The sequence below is a fragment of the Pleuronectes platessa genome, chromosome 10 (genome assembly GCF_947347685.1).
Source record: "Pleuronectes platessa chromosome 10, fPlePla1.1, whole genome shotgun sequence".
In the NCBI taxonomy this organism is placed as follows: Eukaryota; Metazoa; Chordata; class Actinopteri; order Pleuronectiformes; family Pleuronectidae; genus Pleuronectes; species Pleuronectes platessa.
The window spans coordinates 15865285-15888076 of NC_070635.1; the positions used below are offsets into that span (position 1 = coordinate 15865285).

The following is a 22792-nucleotide window of genomic DNA, read 5'->3' on the forward strand; positions in this document are numbered from 1 at the left end:
ATCTCCACGGAGCATTTCAGCATCATTCAGCTCATAGTTTTGGTTTCCCAGCCAGCAGCCTCACTGATCTGGTTCCCTCTCACCACTCTCAGCGTTGTTTCAGTCACAGCAGGGTTATGACTTTTTTTTCTCTTAAATACCATGATGGCCACACACACGTGAGCTGTTTCTTTTGAACGTTCACATACTCAGCAACAACAAGGGGCCGGAAACATAAAAGAGCTCCACGTCCCAAAACACACAGCTCTCGACGTCAACAAATTCCTCAGCAGGGACAACGTAGAAGCCAATGAAGCCAAATAAAAGATTGTAGGAATTCTGTTGCTGATGAACGAGTGTGTGATGCCTGAATGTTTTCAAGCCTGTGTGTGTATAAAATGGTTTTTATACATAACCCAAAAGGAACATATACTACGTCACGATGAGCTACACAATCTGATTGACAGTGACAGCTTGACTTATCCAACGTGTGACGGGACTTAAAACACTTTGAAATAAAGCCTTAACTCGACTGTAGAGAGATGGGTCATTTCAGAGCCAGTACTGGGTGTATTTGAAAGATATTTGTCAGTAAATACAAATAACGTGACAGCAGATCAACCACAGAAAAGGGAACATTAACTCCGTAAAATGGACGCTTCTCAAAGTGACAACGAGCCAGCTCTGTCCCTCAGGGAGCAACAGCTCACTCTGAATCTCGCAGTTTTTTTTTCTTCAATCAAAAGTCTCTCGATTAGATCGGCCCCTCCCTTTACTGCAAACACCAGAGAGCACTAACGCCCCTGATGACCTGAGGAGCTGACGTCCCTGGAAGCATTAACTGTCCAATAAGGATATCCCTGTTTGGGCCAAGACATGCGGCTCCGACCACTCTCTCTCCCAGACTCGTTATCCCTCGTTGGTCCCTGCTCTGTCTCTTGTCTTTCTGTGTCTTCTTATCTAATGGTTTCTCATTACCCCTGTCTCTCGCTCTCTTTTCCCTCTAGCGTTCCTCTCTCTCCCGCTGAGGCCTCCAAACCCTCTAATCCCTGCATGTTTTCAGCACATAGGGACAAAACCAGAGGATGCAATTTTACAAGAATCTGTGCATGCACTCAATTTTTCTTCTAGGGCAGTTTTTTTTTTTTTTGTCTTGTGTCTTTCTGAGAATGTCCTATTGTTCATATGTACATAAACATTACATAATATGTTTGTGTGTGTGAACAGTTGAAGATATTTAAGCCCAGTGGTGCTGCTCCCTTTTTTTGATAAGAAAATGACTCAGTCAACGTGTTTTCCCTTAAACATGGTGCTCTCTCTCATTTGCCTAAATATTTGCATCAGATTTCAGTTGATTTATCAGAATTTCCACTTTACTGAAACAAATTTATTTTTTCACTCAGATTAACTGTATTAAATAAAAATGTTGCTATATTGCTTTAGCTTTGCTATATTAATGAACTGTGCCAAATCAACGGGAAAATATGTTCATACATACAGTATATTTTTACATCACATCCGTGGCAGATAACCTGGCACTGGTCAGAAAAAACATCAAACGATAAATGATGACGGATCAAATACAAATTGAAGCTGAATCCAAGTTGAGAGTTTGTGTCTTATTTGAAGCTGAAGTTGAAAACTTAAAGTTGTGAAAGTAAAAGAAAAAAATGAACATTTCTATGAGAAAATGTTCAGTCCAAAAATATTTTGGAGTGCATGAAACCTAATGGAAAGGTTCATGCATTTGATGGTGTTGAGCTGACTGTTTAAGGTTTAAACGGAGTTTAAGTAGTAATAAAAAAAAAAAACTACTACTGGAATAAATAGAAAAATAAAGACGTTTTGAACCCGAGAAGAACAATTAGAGACAGTTTTGAATTCCAAGAGATAGAGAGGAATGCAGGACTCTGTTTAGTTTTACATTATGACAAGTAACTGATAAGACTCTATAAACAAGTGTGTGTGTGTGTGTGTGTGTGTGTGTGTGTGTGTGTGTGTGTGTGTGTGTGTGTGTGTATGTGTGTGTGCGTGCATGCCTGTGGATGCGTGTGGATGTGTGTGTTTGTGTTTTCTCCAAACAGATCTGATCCTCCGTGCAGTGGGTTTGCTCATTAGTTCAGCTCTAATCCTCTGCTCCTGCAGTTAAACTCATCTCTTTTTGCAGTATAGAGACACTTCACGCAGCTGATGTGTTGGTGCTAGCATCTTCCTGCTGAAAGAAATATAAAGCTGGGGATCTTCATCAGAGACGGTCGGGAGATGATGGCGAAAAGATGCAACACAAGACTGTTGGAGCTCTGTGTGTGTGTGGCCGTGTTAAACTCCATCTCTGCCTCTCCAGAGGTCTGCACCAATTCCCTTCTGCCTGGAGCTAAAGGTAACACCTTCCTGAGTGTGTGTCTGTGTCTGCGTCTTAATGTTTACTATAAACTGCTTCTGTTGTTCCCTCAGGTCTGTGTGATACAGTAAATGTAATTCAAACAATGGTACAGCTGTTAATGTACGACACAGTGGATATACCTATACTTATTTACTGTTTGGGTTCTTGGATGATTGAGGTTTTTACATTAGTTTGGGGATTTAAATCTATAATTTAAACCCATGTCCACGTTGTTGATATATACAGGTGTTACTGAAACTGGTGTTGAAACAGATAATGTCATTGGCTTTACATGCAACTTAAAGAAACGTGGAGTGGAAAGTAGTGAGGAACTACCCCTAATAGGCTGCAGGGTTTTACAGACCTGATGATGAAGGTACCAAGCATGTAATGTCCTGTAGTTTATTAGCTCGCAGTCTGCTCCCCCATAGTCTTTGGGAGGGAAAGCCTCTCCGTGTGTGTGTGTTTCTCATTTTATGATATCCAGTAGCTGGTTCCCCTGCTGATTCAGACAGACAGACCCAATAAAATACACAGTCGAGCTCAGCTGCACGTTTTTTTTCTTCTTTTTACTCTGTTTCCACCAAAGTTCTTAATAGAAGGTTGAAGAGATGTTGCTGAAACTGAGAATCGAGGTCTTTCACGCAAAAAAACATAGAATGTCACAAACCTAAACCAGGCCTCTGATGGGACATTCTATAATTCTCAAACGTAGAAAGACCCAATCGCTCGGCTCAATGGGACAAAAGTTAGTTTTACATAAGTTATTACTGAAGTTTAAAGTCAAGTGTTTGTGTTGGTTGGAGACTTTAAAATCACATCCTCTCCCTGAGATGTGAGTGAGTGCATGATTTTCTTTGTTGTCATCTTTCCCCTGACTGGTCTGTAATAGTAAGAAAGTCCCATTGTGACAGTGTGTATTTAGACAGCTGCCACTAAACTGAACTGATTATTTATACAGGACTCATCCTAGACGCTGAGTGACCGCAGAGTCTGTGTGTGTGTGTGTGTGTGTGTGTGTGTGTGTGTGTGTGTGTGTGTGTGTGTGTGTTTGTGTGTGTATTCTCACGTCTGCATATCTGAGTGGGTGTCGGACGTGCATTTTCAATGTTTCATAACCCCCCCCCCCCCCCCCAAAAAAAAGATTGTTTTACATTTACTGGTACTGTGACGTCAGTGTTTTCTCGGATACGTTTACCGTCATTTTATGCTTTAAAACAGAAGAACGTTGATGCTGTAGGTCTGTTTTTAGTCAGTTGGACGTCAATAAACTTAAACAAACATTGGATTTCTAATTTCGCCTCTTTAATAGGTTAGATAACCGCAACAATATATTTGGACGTGTTCGCCATTTTAGTCGACAAGGTTTGTCGTTGATGGAATCACTTGGAAATGCAGTGGTTTAGTTTGTCTGGAAAAACCACAGTCCTTGTCCCTCAGTGGTCCTCCAATGCTGACAGATGGGTTTTGTGACAGCTCTCTGTATTAAAGCCCAGCACTTAGGGAAACATTAAGTGTTGTTGACATGACTGCAGTAAAATCTCTTCGATCTCGACATCTTTTATTTTTTTGCCAACATCTCTTCGCTACTTGAAGCCACCAGAGATTTTTCTCTGACCCCTCATTCATGCTTTCCACTCTGAAAAATATGTTGTGTTATTAACATTCTTGAAACATCAGTTCATGCTTTTGAAAACGATATATTGGTTGCAGTGTTTTAAAAAATATAATAATAAAAGTCAAACTTATTTGCGAGCGATTCAGAGCGACCTTACTGTACGATGTACATCCAAACCCACAAATGAAGCTCATCCATAACGACACACCCACCAAAGTACTGTGCAATAGTTGCTCTTGGCCACCTGATAGTTGTTCTAATGTCTCATCATCCTGTGACGGCTCGGATGCTCCATGCTACTGGGAATATCCAGATTTAACCTCTGTGACACTGGGCAGGCAAAGTTGAGAGTTGTGCACACGGATACACACTGTACTTTCCAGTATGTTAACATGAGAAATCGTCTTTCTCATAATATGATGGATTTGGATTTGAACAAAAAGCCCTTTTGACAGTCCTCTTCTTTTTCCTTTTTCCTCCAGGAGACCAAGGCGAGGTTGGAGAGGAGGGAGATCAGGGGAAACTGGGGAAAAACGGACCACCGGGACTTCAAGGTATCAAACATCCATCCCTCTATCATCCTTCTATCCATCTATCACATCTATTGAGTCATAAATGACGACTGCAAAGGAGGAATGGCTACACAAATTATATAGGGCACTTATTTATTAATTTTCAGAGGACAATACTTTGACACTAGACAATTCTTGAAAACATTGTCTTTCTTTAGGGAGTTTACATGTTCTGCTCATGTCTTCGTGTTTTTTCTCCCTCTGTTTAAAAATGTGTAGATCGGGGTTCAGTTTATTGGAGACTCTAAATTGTCCATATATGAACTTAAATGTTTTTTCTCTGTATGTTTACCCCGGTGATACGCTGGCGACCCGGGTGACCAACGCCTCTCTTGCCCCATGTCCGCTGGGATTGGCTCAAAGGATAAACAGTAAAGATGATAATTGGATGGCTTTTTGACATCTTTCAATGGAACTTTACAAATCAACAACAAATCATGTGAGGATTTCACCTCACCACACACTCTTGTGAAGCCCCCACCCCAGTTTAAAATGCACTTAGTTTTGATCAGATGTAAATGTCACACAGAATTCCCGACATCTTGTATCATTAGCAGCGAGTTTCCGACATGTGCATCGGCTGAAGGCGACCACAGGGAAGAAGAGAAACTGACGAGCGTGAAGGCCGCAGATTTCATTATGTTAACATGTACCTTCATCCTCTTTGACTCAATATTATTATTTGCATTGCTGCTGGATAATATGGACAAACAATCGAGGCCGGAGTTTCTGTGCTGTAACTTTCCCCACAGCTCGGCCCTGGCAGCAGCTTTTGCTTTTTCCTGCTGAAGACACATTGCTTTCCTGTGCTGTGCAGTACACACACACACAGAGAGAGAGAGAGAGAGAGAGAGAGACAGACACACAGAAACACACAGACAGACAGACAGACACACAGACACACACACACACACACACACACACACACACACACACACACACACACACACACACACAGAGAGACAGACACACACACAGAGAGACAGACACACATAAACACACAGACAGACAGACAGACAGACAGACAGACAGACAGACAGACATACACACACACACACAGACACACACACACACACAGGCAGATACACACACACACACACACAGTTAAGCAGAGACACACACAAACAGACAGACAGACACACACAGACAGGCAGACAGACAGACACACAGACACACACAAACAGACAGATAGCCAGACACACACACACACACACACATACAGACAGACCGCCCTGCACTTCTGTGTTTCTGTGGGAAAAATAGATGTGTTAATTGCGGCTGAGGAAAGCAGTGGCGCTCCACTTAGCCAGATGTGCTCTAACTGGGCTGGGAGATGAACTGGCCAACTTTCATGGCACATAATGTGCATACACCCAAACACACTGAGGCATACACTGTACAACATATTGTATACACAAGCATATAGACACAATGAATGAGATGTACATTGGCACAAAACCACAACACGTGTGCATACAGAGGAACACACACTGAGCACTGGATCCTGGCTGCCTTCCTGCTCCACACAGATGTTTGTTTTGTGCGCTAACTCCTCACACACACACCATCACACACTTGACAACAAGAAACACACACTTCTCCTGTCAGAAAGTGTGACAGACGAATGCCAGAAGGGTCCGTGTGTGAAAATATGAACGTGTGAACATCTTTCAACTTTGCGGAAATGTTTCAACAGTATAACAGACCCGGTCATTAGGTTTTTTGGTGTGTGTGCTTACTTTAGCCTGAGCACAGGTTCTTATAACGATTTAGTAACTGCAGGTTGTCAGCAGCTCAACAAATGACGCATGTGTTCCCTCGTCTGAATTTAGGCCCTTTTTACAGGAAACCATTTCTCGATTTTGGAATGTTAAAAGGGAATCCATGACCGTTAATGCTCCGGTGGGAAACAAATACAACGCTTTGTCGCGCCAAGCATGTTAACGTCAACAAAACGGCCAGGCTGGATTTTTACTTTTGTTAATTGTGCCTAACTCAAAGCTGCTGTTGGGATTTCAGGGTTGCAGATAGTAGAGTCTGGAGCTGAGTTATGTTCCTGATTGTTCTGAGGAACCTGTTGGAACAGCTAATAGTGAAGCATGTGAACACAAACAGAAAATCTGGCTGAAGGCCCAAGTCTCCCGCTCTGTTTCAACTGTTCACTAAGCTCTACACAGGAGGAAGAGCAGAATCTATATTTGCATGTAATTATCGAGCAAACAAAAACAAAGCAATGAATGATCAAAGGTCTGCTCTCCGTTTGAAATAGCTTCTGTTTGTTAAGAACGTGTCTTGAGCTCCATGATTAGAAATTAAAAATGTGGCCTTCCACCTCCTTTGTCCTCCAGCAGCTGGGGAATCCAGACGTTAAACCAGTTAGAGGGGTTGGCCATTATAAAGAGTGTCTGCAGTGATAGGAAGAACTGTTATCTGGACGTTTAGAGAGACAGTTTAACTGTTGAACGTCAGCACTGCGAAAACAACATGAATCCACTGTTTGAGACGCAGAGGGAAAAACTTTTACACAGAGAATACATTTCTTCACAGAGCGAAAAAACAGAAAACACCTATAATCAGCGTTCACAATCTGTTCTCAGGTCAGAGCTGCGGAAATATTGACTCTGTGATTGTGCTCCTCAGCTCAGGCATTCGCACAGAAAATATTGCGCAGAACAATTGTAGCGGGATCATCGTGAAGTTTCCCAAAAAGGCCGGAGCTTTACAGCGTCCTCCAGACCTCCTACAATCCATAAGACCTCACACCCTCTGCCAACACGTCTCACAAATCATCCAGCTGAAAGTCGACATGCGCAAGTGGGAAGCTGTGTGTTAGTGTGTGTGTGCATGTGTGTGTCTGTAAGTGTGTGAGTGCGGCAAAGCCCTCAAATAGCAAAAGGCCTCTCCAGTGCGTCACTTAGTATTTCAAACGCCATCAATTTCCAGTTGAATAGTTTCCTGAGGAAATACTCATTCAGGTTCTGGCAGAGCGCCTCAGTCGACTCTGTAGTTTTCCCACAGACACAGACACGCTCACACACTTTGGTTTCTCCTCCACTTTCTCTGTGACATCCCATATTTTCACTTTGAGTCTGTCTGTGAGTTCTTCTAGATGAAAGTGATCTAATAAATAAGGCAGTAATAAATAATGAATACTGATACCTGAAAATAAAAATCCCATTTCAACTGGCGCTCATTGTACTAGAACCCAGTGGTGAAATCCGAGACTAATGAAAAAATAATAAAACAAGATGAATAAATAATAAGCGAGTGCATTCCCTTTGTTTACAACATTTCCAGAGTGGACTTCCTCCTCAGTCTAAACCAGATCCTGCAACAATACAAATCTTCTAACTCAACAGACGGAATCTCAACACAAAGTACATTCGTTCAGTGCCCACAAAAATCAGCATTCCCCCCCCCCCCACTCTAATTTATTTACTGGCATAATAGTCATAATAATCACGGCATCATGAAAGAAACTATGCAGAAATTGTCGGAAAGAATCCTCGGGGCTCGTAGAGATGATTCCTTAAAAGATGAGATGGACGAGTGCAATTATATTGATTAGGTTTTGAAAACGACAAAAGAATCAACAGAAGAATCAGGACGAAAGCGGTGATACAGACATTGTTGTAAGAATAACAAGCCTGAATGGAAGAATGTCCGCCTGACAAAGAAGGGAGCTCTCCAATTTATGATGATTATGAGATTTTACATGATGGGACACTGATAACTTCCATATTTACTCAAGGTTATCTGGGAGGTTCTAGAAATATCGCGTAAATAACTTTCCAGGTATATTATGCACATGTGTTGGATTGGAAATTCATCATCAAATCATTATCATTTTCCTTTCTCTTCTTCAACCTTCCCATTATCTGTCTTTTCTTCTTCGTCTTCTGCAGGCGCACCAGGGGAGAAGGGACTCAGAGGAGAAGTGGGCACCACAGGAAAGATGGGACCCGCTGGAGACAAAGGTAAATATACAATAAAATCTATTTAAATTCATTTTAATCTGAAGTTCTTGTGTACTTTGTTAAGTATACAAGTCTTTAAAGTAAAGTATACAGAAATCAAACAAGAGGGCACATCAGGAGAAAAGCTTCCTCTACTTGCCAATCCTCAGTGGCCTGTTTAAAAAAGCATCTTTCCAAAACAAAGAGAATGATTTAAAAGATTTAACAAACATCTATGAATACCGTGTGTGTACATTTCAGTTGCCAGGGACATGAGAAACCGCCTGTACTTGTCAACAAAGGCTCGATAACTGTAAATAATGTAGCTGTGAGGTTCACAGCTTAAAGAAGACATTTAGTTTCCTGAACTCCCCCCTCAACTTGGACACTAAAATAATCAGAATGGACATTATCAAAAAATCCTTAAATTAGTTTGTAACTAAGTGCTTCAGGCCAATTGCAATTTTCTTTAAACTCTGTATTTTACTGTATTCCCGTTTCCTCACTTCTCAACTCCCTCTCTATGGTATCTCTACATATACAGTGTAAACCTACAGCATGATGTCATTCACACGCTTTGCCCCACGTGGCCTGTTTCCCTGCTTATCTAAGCATTCACTTTTCTCACTGTTCATTACTTCCAATACGCTTACAGGAAAGTGACTGTGCATCGGGCAGAGAGAGGAGTGAGGTCACAGGTTTGGTTTTTCCTTCATCTTGAGTGTCGGTAGCTCATAAAACAAATGTTTTCAGGCCAGTGTTGGCTCCAGCAGACTCACAATTAAAATCCAGTCACTTTAATTTTTTTTTTCTTTTTACAGAAGACTAATCACGTTTAAAAATCACTCATAAAAAAAAGTTTTCTTCCCTCTGCTGTAGTGATCAGCAATTAATGTTAAATAAAGATATATAGTAGATGTTGATGAGCAACTATCTGCTGTAACTCTATGCATACTATACTGTTTATGACTTATTATAAGATCATCTACATAACTTCTGGCAAAATAACTTTATAAAGCTATAAACTGTGAGTTCATATATTAAAAGTACCCGGCTCACAGCAGCAGGCCTCTTTGGGAGTGTAGTACTTTAAACCCACTTATTAATCTGCACTGTAACATGTCTGTTATTGTTTTATTCTTTAACCCATGGAGGTGCAATACAGGTGATGTGGTAAGAAGTTAAATCTGAAACCAGAGAAGTTTTCACGACTTGGTCAGGGTGTTCTAATTTAAATTTCATCCAAATCACACACACACACACACGCACACACACACACGCACACACACTGGTCAGTTTGCACCGGTACAGTATGTCATTGTTGTGGTCCTTCCTCATACAACACCAGCCTTTTGTGTCGTTTGTACTGCAGCAACACTTCCCCAAAATGTGCAACTGCCAGTTGTGTTTATCTCCAAAGTTCAAGCCACTGAATATAAGTGCAGATACTGTATTTTAAATTTTAAATACAAACCTGGATACACAGAAGTTACAATTTACCCACAGCTCTGTGTTTTAAAAGAAAAGTGGGAACAATGGAAAAATGTAATCAAAAGGTCAAATTTTGACCCGTGTGAATCTGAACCTGTGTGCAGCCGCTTTTAAACAGCTTTATATAAATGATGCTGCCATCTAGTGGTAATCATAAGGACCTACAGCACAATTTCGTTATTAGTCTGTGTAGCGGTCTTTAAGCTGAATTATCAGTGATGGCGCTGTGCTATTTACTTGAGATTTAATTGCACCTTACCAAAATCAACCCATAGGAACCTAGACCCATGTCTCCACAAAGGAAAATTATAGGGGATATAAAACTGGAATGTTCTGTGTTTATAGTAACTTTATTTATATTTTATTATGATGTTATGATGTTGTTATATTTTAATTATGATGTTTTAATCATTAGGACTTTCTGTGATATCTGTTTATCTGTAGGTGACAAAGGTGATACTGGTGTGGATGGGCCCTCTGGTCTGAAAGGGAAACCAGGTGACTAACAACCTGACAGTGCTCACACACGACTGTTATTAAGTTGGATGCAAGACTGTAACCCAATTCTGTTCCCCATGAAACAACATTATGAGGTTGGGGCAATTTAGATAAACATAAAGATAGAAATGGTAGTCTTGAATATGGGTTTGAACCAATAATTGGAGTCAGTTAAACCCTCAGACTCTCTCCAGGATGCACTCTATACTGCTACAGCGGAAAAACATCGAATACATTGCCGTCAGGATGGAATAGGACAACAAGAGGTTTTCCAGTGTTTTGGCTGTGCATTAAACCAAACTGGATTTTAGATCAAATGACGTCTGAGTGCTGACTTTTAGCTTTAAGTTCGTTCTAGGTTCTAAAATCAAACTAAGGCACAAATCCCAGAGAGGAGCGCAGGCACTATGGGGCTGGCAGGGCATCGCCAGGGAAACTGGGGAACATTGGCTCCTGTCTTTGGGTCATTGACAGCAAAAAACATGTCCAACTAAATATCAAATTATGGAGAAACTGGGCAGTTAAATAAGAGAGGAGGGACAGTTCCTGCTCTGTGTATCTGTCTAATTAAAGACGGGAGCCAGGATGTTATAGAACAGGCAGACGTGCAACAAGAGAAATGTGGCACTGTCCTACATATCGCTCATTAGATTGTGTTTTGACACATCTGCATAGAGTAAGTGTAGATATGTGGCATTGTAATCCCCTGAACGGGCTTTCCCATCATACAGCAGGGGAAAAAGTGTTGAATGATATTGGTACAGTCAGTCAAATGATTCTGTGCTTTTAAGTCCTGCTCTCACTGAAATCTCCTGCAGGCACCACTTGTGACTGTGGCAGGTACAGGAAAGTGGTCGGACAGCTAGACGTCAACACGGGCAAGCTGAGGAACGCTGTCAAGTTTTTGAAAAGTGGTGAGTCCTCACTATTTACCCATCCTCATGTTTCGTGGCAGTAAGCAAAACAAAACTCCTACTACGGGTGAAAACCATTTTGCGATCAAAATAAAAAAATGAAAAACTATTCAAAGTGAGGGGTGACACAAATGTCTGTCCTCAACCGGGGATGTGACACATGGAGGTTTCAGAGATTCATACTCTAATTTCTAAATATATATTGGTCATATTTCACGGTCCTTTTTCCAGTATTTATAATATTTTTGTATTGTTTCCTATTCATACATTAATGTTTGAACAAACACACCACAGGAAATCCCTTGTATGTGTAAACTTACTTTGCAATAAGCCCTGGTTCTGATAAATGCATGTATGGATGTCAGCAACCACATTGCTTTGAGAGAGAGACTGGCGTGTGTGTGTGTTTGTGTGTGTGCGTGTGTCTGTGTGTGTGTGTGTGTGTGTGTGTGTGTGTGTGTGTGTGTGTGCGTGCGTGCGTGTGGGAAGGGCAGTGGACCAAACCACTGTGAGTCAAATGAGAGAGGGGTTCAATCTTTCAACTCTTAAAAAGGCATTTATGTTAAATCTGTAATTAGCACATGTGCATTCAATGCATAGTATTATACTCCATAAATCTTCTGAAGCTATCTTTGCAATGATAATGAAGGGGACAACTCTGTTATTCCCAGGACTGAGGGGGGTAGACCCCCACCACCACCCTGTGGCTTCCACATTTTAATCTCTTTGTATTCCCTAAAATTATTTTTATTTCTATCATTAAAATAAATAAATAATTGATAAAGTAAATCTTTGTTAACAAGGCATTGTTTACTATAGTTGTTAGTGGGTGCGCAGTCCCAGGTACCCACATATATGCTGATTCAAGATCTCTAAATAATGGCCCATAACTTTTTCAGGCATTTAACCCTATTAAAACATTAACTGTGGAAGTTATGGTTTTTGATTGCTAGGATAACGACGGATTAATCCACTAACCAAAAATTGTTTCAAAAAAGAAACTGGAAAATAATTGATAGATTAAAGGACTACTTGAACAAAAATTCAATGTATTAATTGCTTTGAAAACAATTGCTTTACTAGCTTGTTTAATGAAAAACACAAACACACCAATATCTGGTAATGTACATTTTTCCCTGGCTGAAGAAGCTTATTGAAGAAACCTGAACATTGATTTTTATATTATGTAAGAAGCAGATATTCTCTGGTCCCCCTCTTTCCATACACACCAGTGACAGTGTGTTAGCTAACCACATGCGATGCAGCATGAGTTGATGAAAAAATATACGAGGGGAGTTTTGCAACGCGGGGCACGCCGAGCGGAGACGTGCGATTGGACGAGCGACAGCCCCGCCTTCACGGGACATCCTCGTTGTTAAAACATTATTAAATAGACAAAAGCATCCAGGGGAGTGGTCACTGCACTTCCCAAAAGTCTGAAGACACGTGACTACCGAGCTTTAATATTTATTAAAAGACACTTCTACGGAAGCGTATTGCATCCAGTTGAGAAACAAAATTCTCTGTTTAACGAGTAAGCCCCCACGAGGTCATCTTTTTCTCTTTTTTGCGGGGTTGCAGTAGGATGTCGGGTCGTCCCTCTTCTTCTTCTTGGGGACTGTGGTGGACCCGTTTTCCCACTTGGGCCCTTTTATCTGGGATTGGAGTTGACTGGTCTGTGAAGTGGATACATTTTTTTTAACTCTTGATCTCAAAGCAGCGGTTTGACATTTGACAAAAATGCACATTGTAAAATGCTCTTGGCGGCAGCGCTACAGTTAATGAGAGTTTTATCATTCTTCCCATTGAAATCTGGGCAAAAATAGAGAATATTTACCAAAATGCTCAATTTTTCTTCTACTATATAAAATGCTCAAGACGGGGAGATATTTCAAACACCCACCCTTTGCCCGGCTTTCAGTTTTGCGTTCATTTCTTCTTTTTTCCGACTGCTGATGAAGTTCTGCAAGAAGGAAGAGGAATGCTTCTCCCCTCCCATCCCAGCAGGGCTGCCCTCCATGGCTGGGCTGCTTGAGGAGTCCTCCTTCGGGGACTTTTGCAGGACCGTGTGGTCTACATTTGCTCCATCGCCATAGCTCTGTTCCTCGCAGATGTCCATCAGACCCTCAGACGATTTCGTACTGGAAGACAAATTAAGTTGCTGGGCCAAACACCTTAGTCTCCTTTCATCAAATTTTTTTGTTTTACCTTTATCTGTCAGCACAGATTTAAACAGACCGTTTAAGCACACACTCACTAGAGGCTGTTTTTGAACCGTCCCTGAAGGTGGCTCATCGACAGGAATGGATGCTGGAGAATTAGTCTTGGGTCAATTCTTTCAAATCGATCCGTCATAAGCATCTGTGCCAGTAGATCGTTAAAGCTCTCCAGGTCACAGTTCTCAGCTTTGGCGTCTTCTCCCGAGGACTGATTAATCTGCTTTAACAGGATGACAAAAAAGCATTGTTTGTTACATGTGTTTGGATTATGAAGCCAAATGTTTTTCAAAAGGTATGTTGTGCCATTATAAATTCATCCAGGCTGTTGATCACAAACGAGAATTGAAACTATTGACTGAAATGAAGAATAGTTTCATTGAGATCGTTTTGGCAGTGGATGAAAAGGGAAAAGAAACACAGACTGAAGGAAAGACATTATAATAGTGAGCTATAGACACAGCTAAGTGCTGCTAACTAATTTCTTACCATAAATCTGCTTTCCATCAAGTGTATTGGCCAGAACCAGTATGGAGTGAGGTATCTCTCATGCAGATCCTTCCTTAACCTAATTAGCCTCATCTGTGGAGAAAACACAATGTCGGGAGAATTAGTTTAGTTCAAGTTTGCAAACTCATCAGTGTTGATCAGGTACATCAGGTGCCCTTATATTACTGAGACATATGGATGAAGTGTCTCTAGTTTGTCTCATTAAAAAAACAGTAGAAAGTAGTGATCTTCTACTGAAAACTCTCTCCCTATTCTAATCAAGTGTGCAACGATTAAAAATGAATAAATATATATCTATATATATATGTATATAGATATATATCAACATCACGGCAGAAATGGGCCTGTTTGTTGTATTTGCAGTGCAGTGAGGTGATACTGACCAAGCTGTCCTCATCCTGGGCAGGGAACAGTGGCATGCCCATAAGCAATTCTGCAGCAATGCAGCCTAGCGACCAAACGTCAATGGCCTCGTCGAAAGGTGCACATTGCAGAATCTCAGGAGATCTTAGAAGAAGACGAGAAACACAAATATAGTACTTCAGGTCTTTTTTTATTGTAATTGTTTAGTTTAGCAAACACAGCTGTCCCAGGTATACAGCTGTACTGTCAGTTACATACCTGTAATACAAGGTCTGGAGGGTGTGTCCTATCTTTTCCTCAGGATTGTTGCAGGCTAAGCCAAAGTCAATGACTTGCACCTTCAGTGGCTGCCTGATATGATCCACCATCATAATGTTTTCAGGCTTTAAATCTGAATGGACGACCCCTGCGCTTTTCAGAAAGTCCAATGATGTAGCCAGCTGAAATCCCGAATAACATGATAACAATCATGAAGTACTGAGTTCATTTCATCAACAACATATATTCATTGATGGCAGCCAAAAACGAAACAACTGAGTATTAGTCCGATATTCCAAAGTCGTACAGTCGACTATAGGATCAGGTTAATAAGATAGTTTGGAGATAGACCAACATACATAGCACTAGTGATTGAGCACACTAAATGTGATGATTGGAAGAACTGAAGGTGTCCATGTGTCCTCCACAAGTCACCATCTCTTAGACTTTAAGGACATTATTTAACTTATCTTTGTAATTATCATTATTTAAATAAAATACTGTAACAGACACATTTTCGTTCAGCCTTCACCCTACAAAGCAGTCAGTGGAAGAACTTCAGTTTAAAAAACAAACCTGCTGCAGAATGGGGCGGATTTCCTTCAGCTGAAGGCGTTTACCCGGATTGATCTTCATGAATTTCAGCAGATCCATGTCTAGGAGCTCAAACACTAGACAATAATGGCTCTTGTAGGTGAATGAGCTGTTCAATCTGACAACGTTGAACCATTCTGAGTGTAGGTCCTCCAAGGCTCTTAAGATTTCCTCCTCTTCCTTCGCAAACTCAATGTCTGTCTTCCTTTTAAACATTTTTATTGCCACCGTGTCATTGGTTCTCACATCCCTGCATTGGATGACCAGTCCGTTGGTTCCACAGCCCAGGAATTTCTGTGCCTCGTATGTTGTAGTTGGGGAATTGATCAGTTCCCCTTCAATGATTTCAAACTCATTTTCAGGCATACTGATTTCTCACGTCTGTCAGAAGAATAGGAAAGACGGGATTTAGACAAAAAGCCACATATGCCCTCACACAGCCAGTTCCCAGGGATGTAGCAGAAAGGTTTACAGAAGTTTCATCAAGCTCAGTCATTTAATCTTGAAAATCCACCAATGCTAAAACTACTGCTTCAAACAAAGATACATTACAGACCAATAAATATTGCTTATTTCAATCACTAATACTACTCCTATGAAAATATTTATTGTACGCAATAAAAAGAAGACCACACTATATACTAAATAAGATATATATATGAAGATAAAACTACTAGTGGCACATACAAATATCTTTTCCCAACCTTTTATCCCAAGCTCAAATTGTAACAACATACTTTCTAATAATTAATAACATACTTAATCTGCTTAATTCAACAAGTGTCAGGTGGAAAATAATCTACTTACCAAAGGGTTGATCCAAGGAAGCTGTTTGAGTAAGAAGTCAAAATCTTTAAAAACAGTGTTAAATGTCTGAAATTATGCAAGATTTTGACCAAGTGCTCCTCACAATAGGTTGATGTGACTGAAATGATTTGTGTGTGTCTATATCACTAAACATCTTAATGAACCACCGGCTTTGATGCCAAATTAGATTTGCCTACATTCTGTCTGTTATTGCCTTTAATATGCCTATGTAGATATTTGTGAAGCATGATTTAAACAGTAGGTGGCGGTAATTCCCCTTGACGTTGGTTGCCACCCGCCAATAAAACAAAGTAGAAACAGAGGCTTGTGACGTCATAGATATAGGAGCGACGTTACCATCGTCTTTATGTTAAACCAAAACGCACAATACACGGCTCCACTTAAACTCAGTCTGTGTTAAGGCTCTAATCGAACAGATTTTCAGGCAGTCTGGAAACTCTGCTAAACAATGTATTTTAACTCTTCATACAGCGACACTACACTTCAGACATACACAGCCCACCTAACAGTATTTTATTACTTTATATATATATATTGTTCTATTTTCTTGGAGCTTTTCTGTTTTATTTTATTTGCTTGTGTGGTTCTCTTTCTAAATATTGTTTAGCATGGTAAGAGGCATCCTGAGTAATATATCGGCACACAGGGGTGGACTGGGACAAAAATTCAGCCCTGGCATTGTCTGTCCAAACCAGCCCACTACATTATCAGCGGACACCACATAGAAGTCAACAAATCTCGCGGCGTCTTCTCTCATGCATACTACTGTTACCACCTAGCTCAAAGATGGCAACAAGAAGGGAGGCCACACACAAACCTCTCAAGCCAAAAGTAAATTTATTTAACTCCAAATCAAGATAGCTCTAACTACGTAGTGGGATGTGTAAAATATGTTACGCGTCAGTGGTGTTAACAGAGTTTGGATGTGTGAAAATAAGGTGTGATGTATGTTGTAAGGTGCAGAAGCAAAGAAAAACAAAGGCTGAGGGCCCCATGCCCCTGGAAGCAGCCTTTAGATCTGCAGCTGAAGCCCAGCCCAAAAGGGCGACGCCCTTGCCAGCTCTACCTGTGTCTGGAAAACAACTCCTCAGGCTCTCACATGTCAAGTGGTCAACCTGAGAAGGACATGGATACATTATAATGTCTCTAGTCATCACAAATTAAGTATGATTTCATAAAACATAAAAAATGATAAACTCACCAGACTAGAGGAGACTCAACAGACAAACTTTGGTACAGTGAAGGCAGAGAGTGGAGGCAGACAGAGAGCAAGTCCTCGAACATGGACAGAGGGGGAACAACTCCTCAGGCTCTCACATGTCAAGTGGTCAACCTGAGAAGGACATGGATACATTATAATGTCTGAAAAATAAGGAAAAAGTTTTCCTCTGTCCTGCACCTAGAGTTGAGAACTTTTTGGATGTGTGTTTCTTTAAAAACCTTTTGAAAATTATTATAATTTTGAATTTATACATTAAAAAATACATGATAAACTTACCAAATTCTAACAGTGGTCCCAAATGTCCACATATAAAACAGAGGGAGAACGACTCCTCAAATATATCACAACAACCTGTAATGGAGAATAATTGATCATTTAGTGTACATGATCACACCATTGAGGATCAACACATAAGCACATACATATGTGTCGATGCTGGCAACACACTGCTAGCCCTCTGTAGCCAATTGGCCGGCCCAATTGGAGGGAATTTAGAGTGGAAGAAGACAAAAAAAAAAAAAAAAAAAACATAGCGGACCTTACCGGACAACATTGGGTCAACGGCCCACCAGGACGATGCCCGGTATGCCAGATGGCCAGTCCACCCCTGTTGTTAATTAGATCTTAACTAAACTGTGCAGGTGCTATTTTCCTTATTTGCCTTTTGTTTGTTTGTTAGAATTACATTTACGATATTTAGTTTTTACTACGTGTTTGCTTACTCCTGGTTTCATTTGATGAATTGAAAATAATCAAATACATCTTCATTTTTCCCCTGATATTTAGCATCTGACAAGGACGTTGCCATATACAGTGCCTTGCATAAGTATTCACCCCCCTTGGACTTTTTCCCATTATGTACTTATACTAACTGGAATTCAAATAGACTTAAATAAACTTTTTCCCGTTTGATCAACAAAACATGCATAGTACTTTGGAGGTGCAAAATAAATTTTATTGTGACACAAACAATAATGAGAACAAAAAAGTTGACATCTGTTGGGTGCATAAGTATTCACCCCCCTGTGTCAATACTTGGTAGAACCCCCTTTCGCTGCAATTACAGCTGCAAGTCTTTTGGGGTATGTCTCTACCAGCTTTGCACATCTAGAGATGGAAAGGTTTGTCCATTCTTCTTGGCAAAAAAGATGAAGCTCAGTCAGATTGGATGGAGACCGTCTGTGAACCACAATCTTCAAGTCTTGCCATAGATTCTCTATTGGATTGAGGTCTGGGCTTTGACTGGGCCATTTTAAGACATTAACATTCTTTAATCCAAACCATTCCTTTGTAGCTCTGGCTGAATGTTTAGGGTCATTGTCCTGCTGGAAGAGGAACCTCCGCCCCAGTCTCAAGTCTTTTGCAGACTGCATCAGATTTTCTTCAAGGATTTCCCTGTATTTGGCTCCATCCATCTTTCCCTCTATTCTGACCAGTTTCCCTGTACCTGCTGAAGAGAAGCATCCCCACAGCATGATGCTACCACCACCATGTTTCACTGTTGGGATGGTGTGCTCAGGGTGATGGGCAGTGTTGGGTTTTCGCCACACATAGTGTTTTGCATTGAGGCCAAAAAGTTCCATTTTGGTCTCATCTGACCAGAGCACCTTCTTCCACATGTTTGCTGTGTCTCCCACATGGCTTCTGGCAAACTCCAAACGGGATTTTTTATGGATCCCTTTCAACAATGGCTTTCTTCTTGCCACTCTTCCATAAAGGCCAGATTGGTGGAGTAGACGACTAATAGTTGTCCTGTGGACAGATTCTCCCACCTCAGCTGTGGATCTCTGCAACTCCTCCAGAGTAACCATGGGCCTCCTGGTTGCTTCTCTGATTAATTTTCTCCTTGTCCGACTCTTCAGTTTGGGTGGACGGCCTCCTCTTGGTAGGTTTGCGGTTGTGCCATATTCTTTCCATTTTCTTATGATGGATTTTATGGTGCTCAGAGAGATGTTCAAAGCTCTGGATATTTTTTTATAACCTAACCCTGCTTCATATTTCTCCACAACTTTATCCCTGACCTGTTTGGTGAGCTCCTTGGTCTTCATGATGCTGTTTGTTCAGTAATGATCTCCAACAAACTCTGAGTCCGTCACAGAACAGGTGTATTTATACTGAGATTAAATTGCAGACAGGTGGACCCTATTTACTAATTATGTGACTTGCAAATGTGACTTGTGAATGCAATTGGTCGCACCAGATCTTTGTTAGGGGTTTCACAGTAAAGGGGGTGAATACATATGCACTCAACACTTTTCAGATTTTTATTTGTAAATAATTGTGAAATCCATGTAATATTTCCCCCCACTTCCAAATAATGCACTATTTTTTGTTGGTCCATTACATAAACTCACGATGAAATAAATTTTAATCTGTGGTTATACCATGACAAAATGTAGAAAAGTCCAAAGGGGGTGAATACTTATGCAAGGCACTGTACAAACTGTCTGTCCTCATTTTAATCAACCATGTCCTGCCAGTGCCAAGTGCTTGACACAGACCTGCTCTAAAAAGATTTAATGACACATGTCGACCCCCTGGCTTCAGATTCGTTGATCTATGTGAAGAAACAATTATGGTGGGAAACATGTCAAATCTCCTAGTGACCTGAATCTCTTGCCCTGTGCAGTCATCCTGGGGCTGAAGGAGACGGAGGAGAGGTACTACCTGCTGGTGAAGGAACCCAAGAGGTTCAGGGAGGCGTCGATGAACTGCAAGCTCAGAGGAGGCTCACTGGCCATGCCCAAAACCACCGACACCAACCGACTCATGGCAGACTACGTCAGTCGCGCAGGCCTGACGCGAGTTTACATTGGTGTGCAGGCTCAAAGCAAGGACACAGTAAGTGATCCCCAGCACACACACTCACACACATACACATATAGGCTGCTCTCAGTCCTGCATTGAACTCCGGAGAGAAACCCACAGGGAAATATGAGACAGTGTGAATCCAGCGCTTCAGCAGTTTGTAACTTTTCTGAATAATTAATGAGGAAGGGTGATTCTGCTGCTGATGCTGCTGCTGCTGCTGCTGCTGCTGAGGCTGCTGCTGCTGCTGCTGAGGCTGCTGCTGCTGCTGCTGCCATCTTAAATATAAAGGTTTAATGGTCTTTTTAATGATGGAGGTAACCTGAGTAAAACATGATCTTCTTCACCTCTTTTTTCCTTTTTTCTCTAAAAAAGGATTGTATCTCCAAGTTTGTCTTAAACCTGACAGCTGATGACAAACTGTTTTTGAGATGGTTCTGTGTTTCTCTCTCTCCCCTCCCTTACGTTTTTTATGCCATCAGAATGGAACGAGCAGCTATGTGTACGCAGACTCCAGCCCCCTGCAGGGGTTTGCAGCCTGGAGTCAAGACGAGGTGCTAAACTCCAGCTTACCTTCAACCACAAACTCCAGCTGTGTGGAGCTGCTCAGCACTGGAACGTGGGGCCGTGTGGAGTGTGAGGCCTCCATGTTTTTCATCTGCGAGTTCCCAAAGAGCAGGAGAAGAGGAGGGAGGACGGGGTGAGGAGGAGGCATCCAGTGGTCTGAGATCAATGTAACATGTATGAACGTGTGTGTGTGTATATGCATCTGCACGTGCGTAGTACATTTATGTAGATGTGTACACGACATATTTTATTTTGACCTCACTAAATAACTTACCCCCTTGGCTAAAAGTTTCATTACCTCCGCAAAGGAAGTTGTTTTCAACCCTATCCATTTGTTTATTTGTTTGTTTGTCAGAAAGATTGCACAAAACAACCGGTCTAGATCAGTGGGCAGATCCAGGGTTTTATTTTTCCATTTTTTCAAGCAGAGTGTCAGAAATTCGGTGCAGCTTGATTGAATTTTAGGCGACTTTAATGGAACTTTAAAGAACTCATGTTACCGTTCATGGGCTCATGATGCTCTGTTGGTGCAGCAGTTGGGTGTTTCTTGAGGATACTGGAGCTACACTGTAGAATTTGAACTCGTCAGCGGCTCCACTGTTTCAAACATGCATTCGTTGCAGTGTTTGTTTTTGCGTGTTGCTACAAACAGCCAACGCCATCGCGCTGCATGTGGTAGAAAGCAAACAGCACGCATTGTGTGGCCCATATATTTGTACCACAGGAAAACTCACAGGAACTCTTTGTTGTTTCCCTCGCCTTTCCACTTCCATATGTTCATAAAGTGGAGTTCAGTTAGGTTTAGTAAAAAAAAAGGTTTGAGTGTTTTTAAAACCTTTTTTAAACACATTCACCACCAACAGAATTTGTGATTTCCCAGACAGATGTACTTTTGGTGAGACAGCACCGTCACACATTTTAACACAGGTTAACACATGCATTGTTCTTGATATCCTCATACTTCATAGGAATGTGTTAATATTTGACCGAAAAGGATGAAAAACTTCACATGTCCTCAAACATCTTTCTCACTGCAGCTTACTTAATGTTTGCCTACCGTACGGCTGCGGTAGGGCACATCCCAATGAGTGTCCAAGACTGTTTGTTTTCTCTGCAGTTGAATCTGACTCAAATGCAGTTTGCCTGACTCTGTATTTACCGGCTTGAAACTATAGACATGAAATGAAAATGTTCAAACCCACTTATGAGACTTTCAACAATTTCTGGGAACCAAGTGTTTTGTATCTGTGTGTTCGTCTAAATTGCTGTAACCCTCCTCATCTTGAGTCATGGTGAACAGAACAGAGGGATATAGATTAACATTCAACTTGAAAAGTGCAGAGTGTATGCCATTGTCAGCTTAATCAACTGTTTTCCTGTTGGTCTACATCCACACAATATGTTTTCGATTGAAACCGTACCAACTCTGCTACTGTTACACCCGCCGTCCATACAGTAGAAAAACTGATACATCGACCCAATGGTATTGCCTAGAGAGCATTTTAGTTTGAAAACAAATGTTTTAAAAAACTATTTTAGTTTCAAGAAAATGAATGGCTGTTGTCTTAGTCCGAAGGGCCCATCTAAACCTGCACCTGTAATTATGGTTATCTGTTTCTAATCAAATAAAGTCATTCAAAGCGAAAGTAGAATGAACATTAAGAGATATCAATGATTTATTTTTGGCATCCGGCTGTGTGATAGGAGTGATCCACTGATGTGGAACAAGGACAAATGTGCTCTCTCCAAAACCTCCTTACCCATTTAAGAGAGATCTACTGTAGCAGCCCTGGTCTTACAAACAATGGCCTTATATCACGTGAGGGATACAGGGTCTTTTACAGGTCGTATTGATTGTGACTGCGAGCCACCCTAAACTGCCTGGTGCCCTTTCAGAGGTTATGTCAACATTGTTTCACATAAACCGACTCCTGGCTAAACATTAACTGTGACTCGCTTTTAGAACACTGCCCTCACCCACTCACGTCACAGCATATCGCACAGTTCAACTGCAC

General features: G+C 41.2%; 1 protein-coding gene across 1 annotated transcript; it reads left to right on the top strand.

The window, feature by feature from the left end:
• The first annotated feature begins 2045 nt into the window (after positions 1-2045).
• Positions 2046-22433, top strand: colec10 (collectin sub-family member 10 (C-type lectin)). The gene is made up of 7 exons (XM_053432401.1): positions 2046-2359; positions 4463-4534; positions 8458-8529; positions 10444-10497; positions 11316-11411; positions 20032-20243; positions 20693-22433. Exons 1-7 carry the CDS (start codon positions 2242-2244, stop codon positions 20912-20914), a joined length of 846 nt encoding a protein of 281 aa, XP_053288376.1. The 5' UTR covers positions 2046-2241; the 3' UTR covers positions 20915-22433.
• Positions 22434-22792: the final 359 nt, after the last annotated feature.

Bases quoted from the DNA above. Each gene is read 5' to 3' on its own strand.
- colec10 (XM_053432401.1), top strand. From the start codon at position 2,242: ATGATGGCGAAAAGATGCAACACAAGACTGTTGGAGCTCTGTGTGTGT. The intron at 8,530-10,443 runs GTAAATATACAA...GTTTATCTGTAG, and splicing joins GGGACCCGCTGGAGACAAAG to GTGACAAAGGTGATACTGGT. The intron at 11,412-20,031 runs GTGAGTCCTCAC...TGCCCTGTGCAG, and splicing joins TGTCAAGTTTTTGAAAAGTG to TCATCCTGGGGCTGAAGGAG.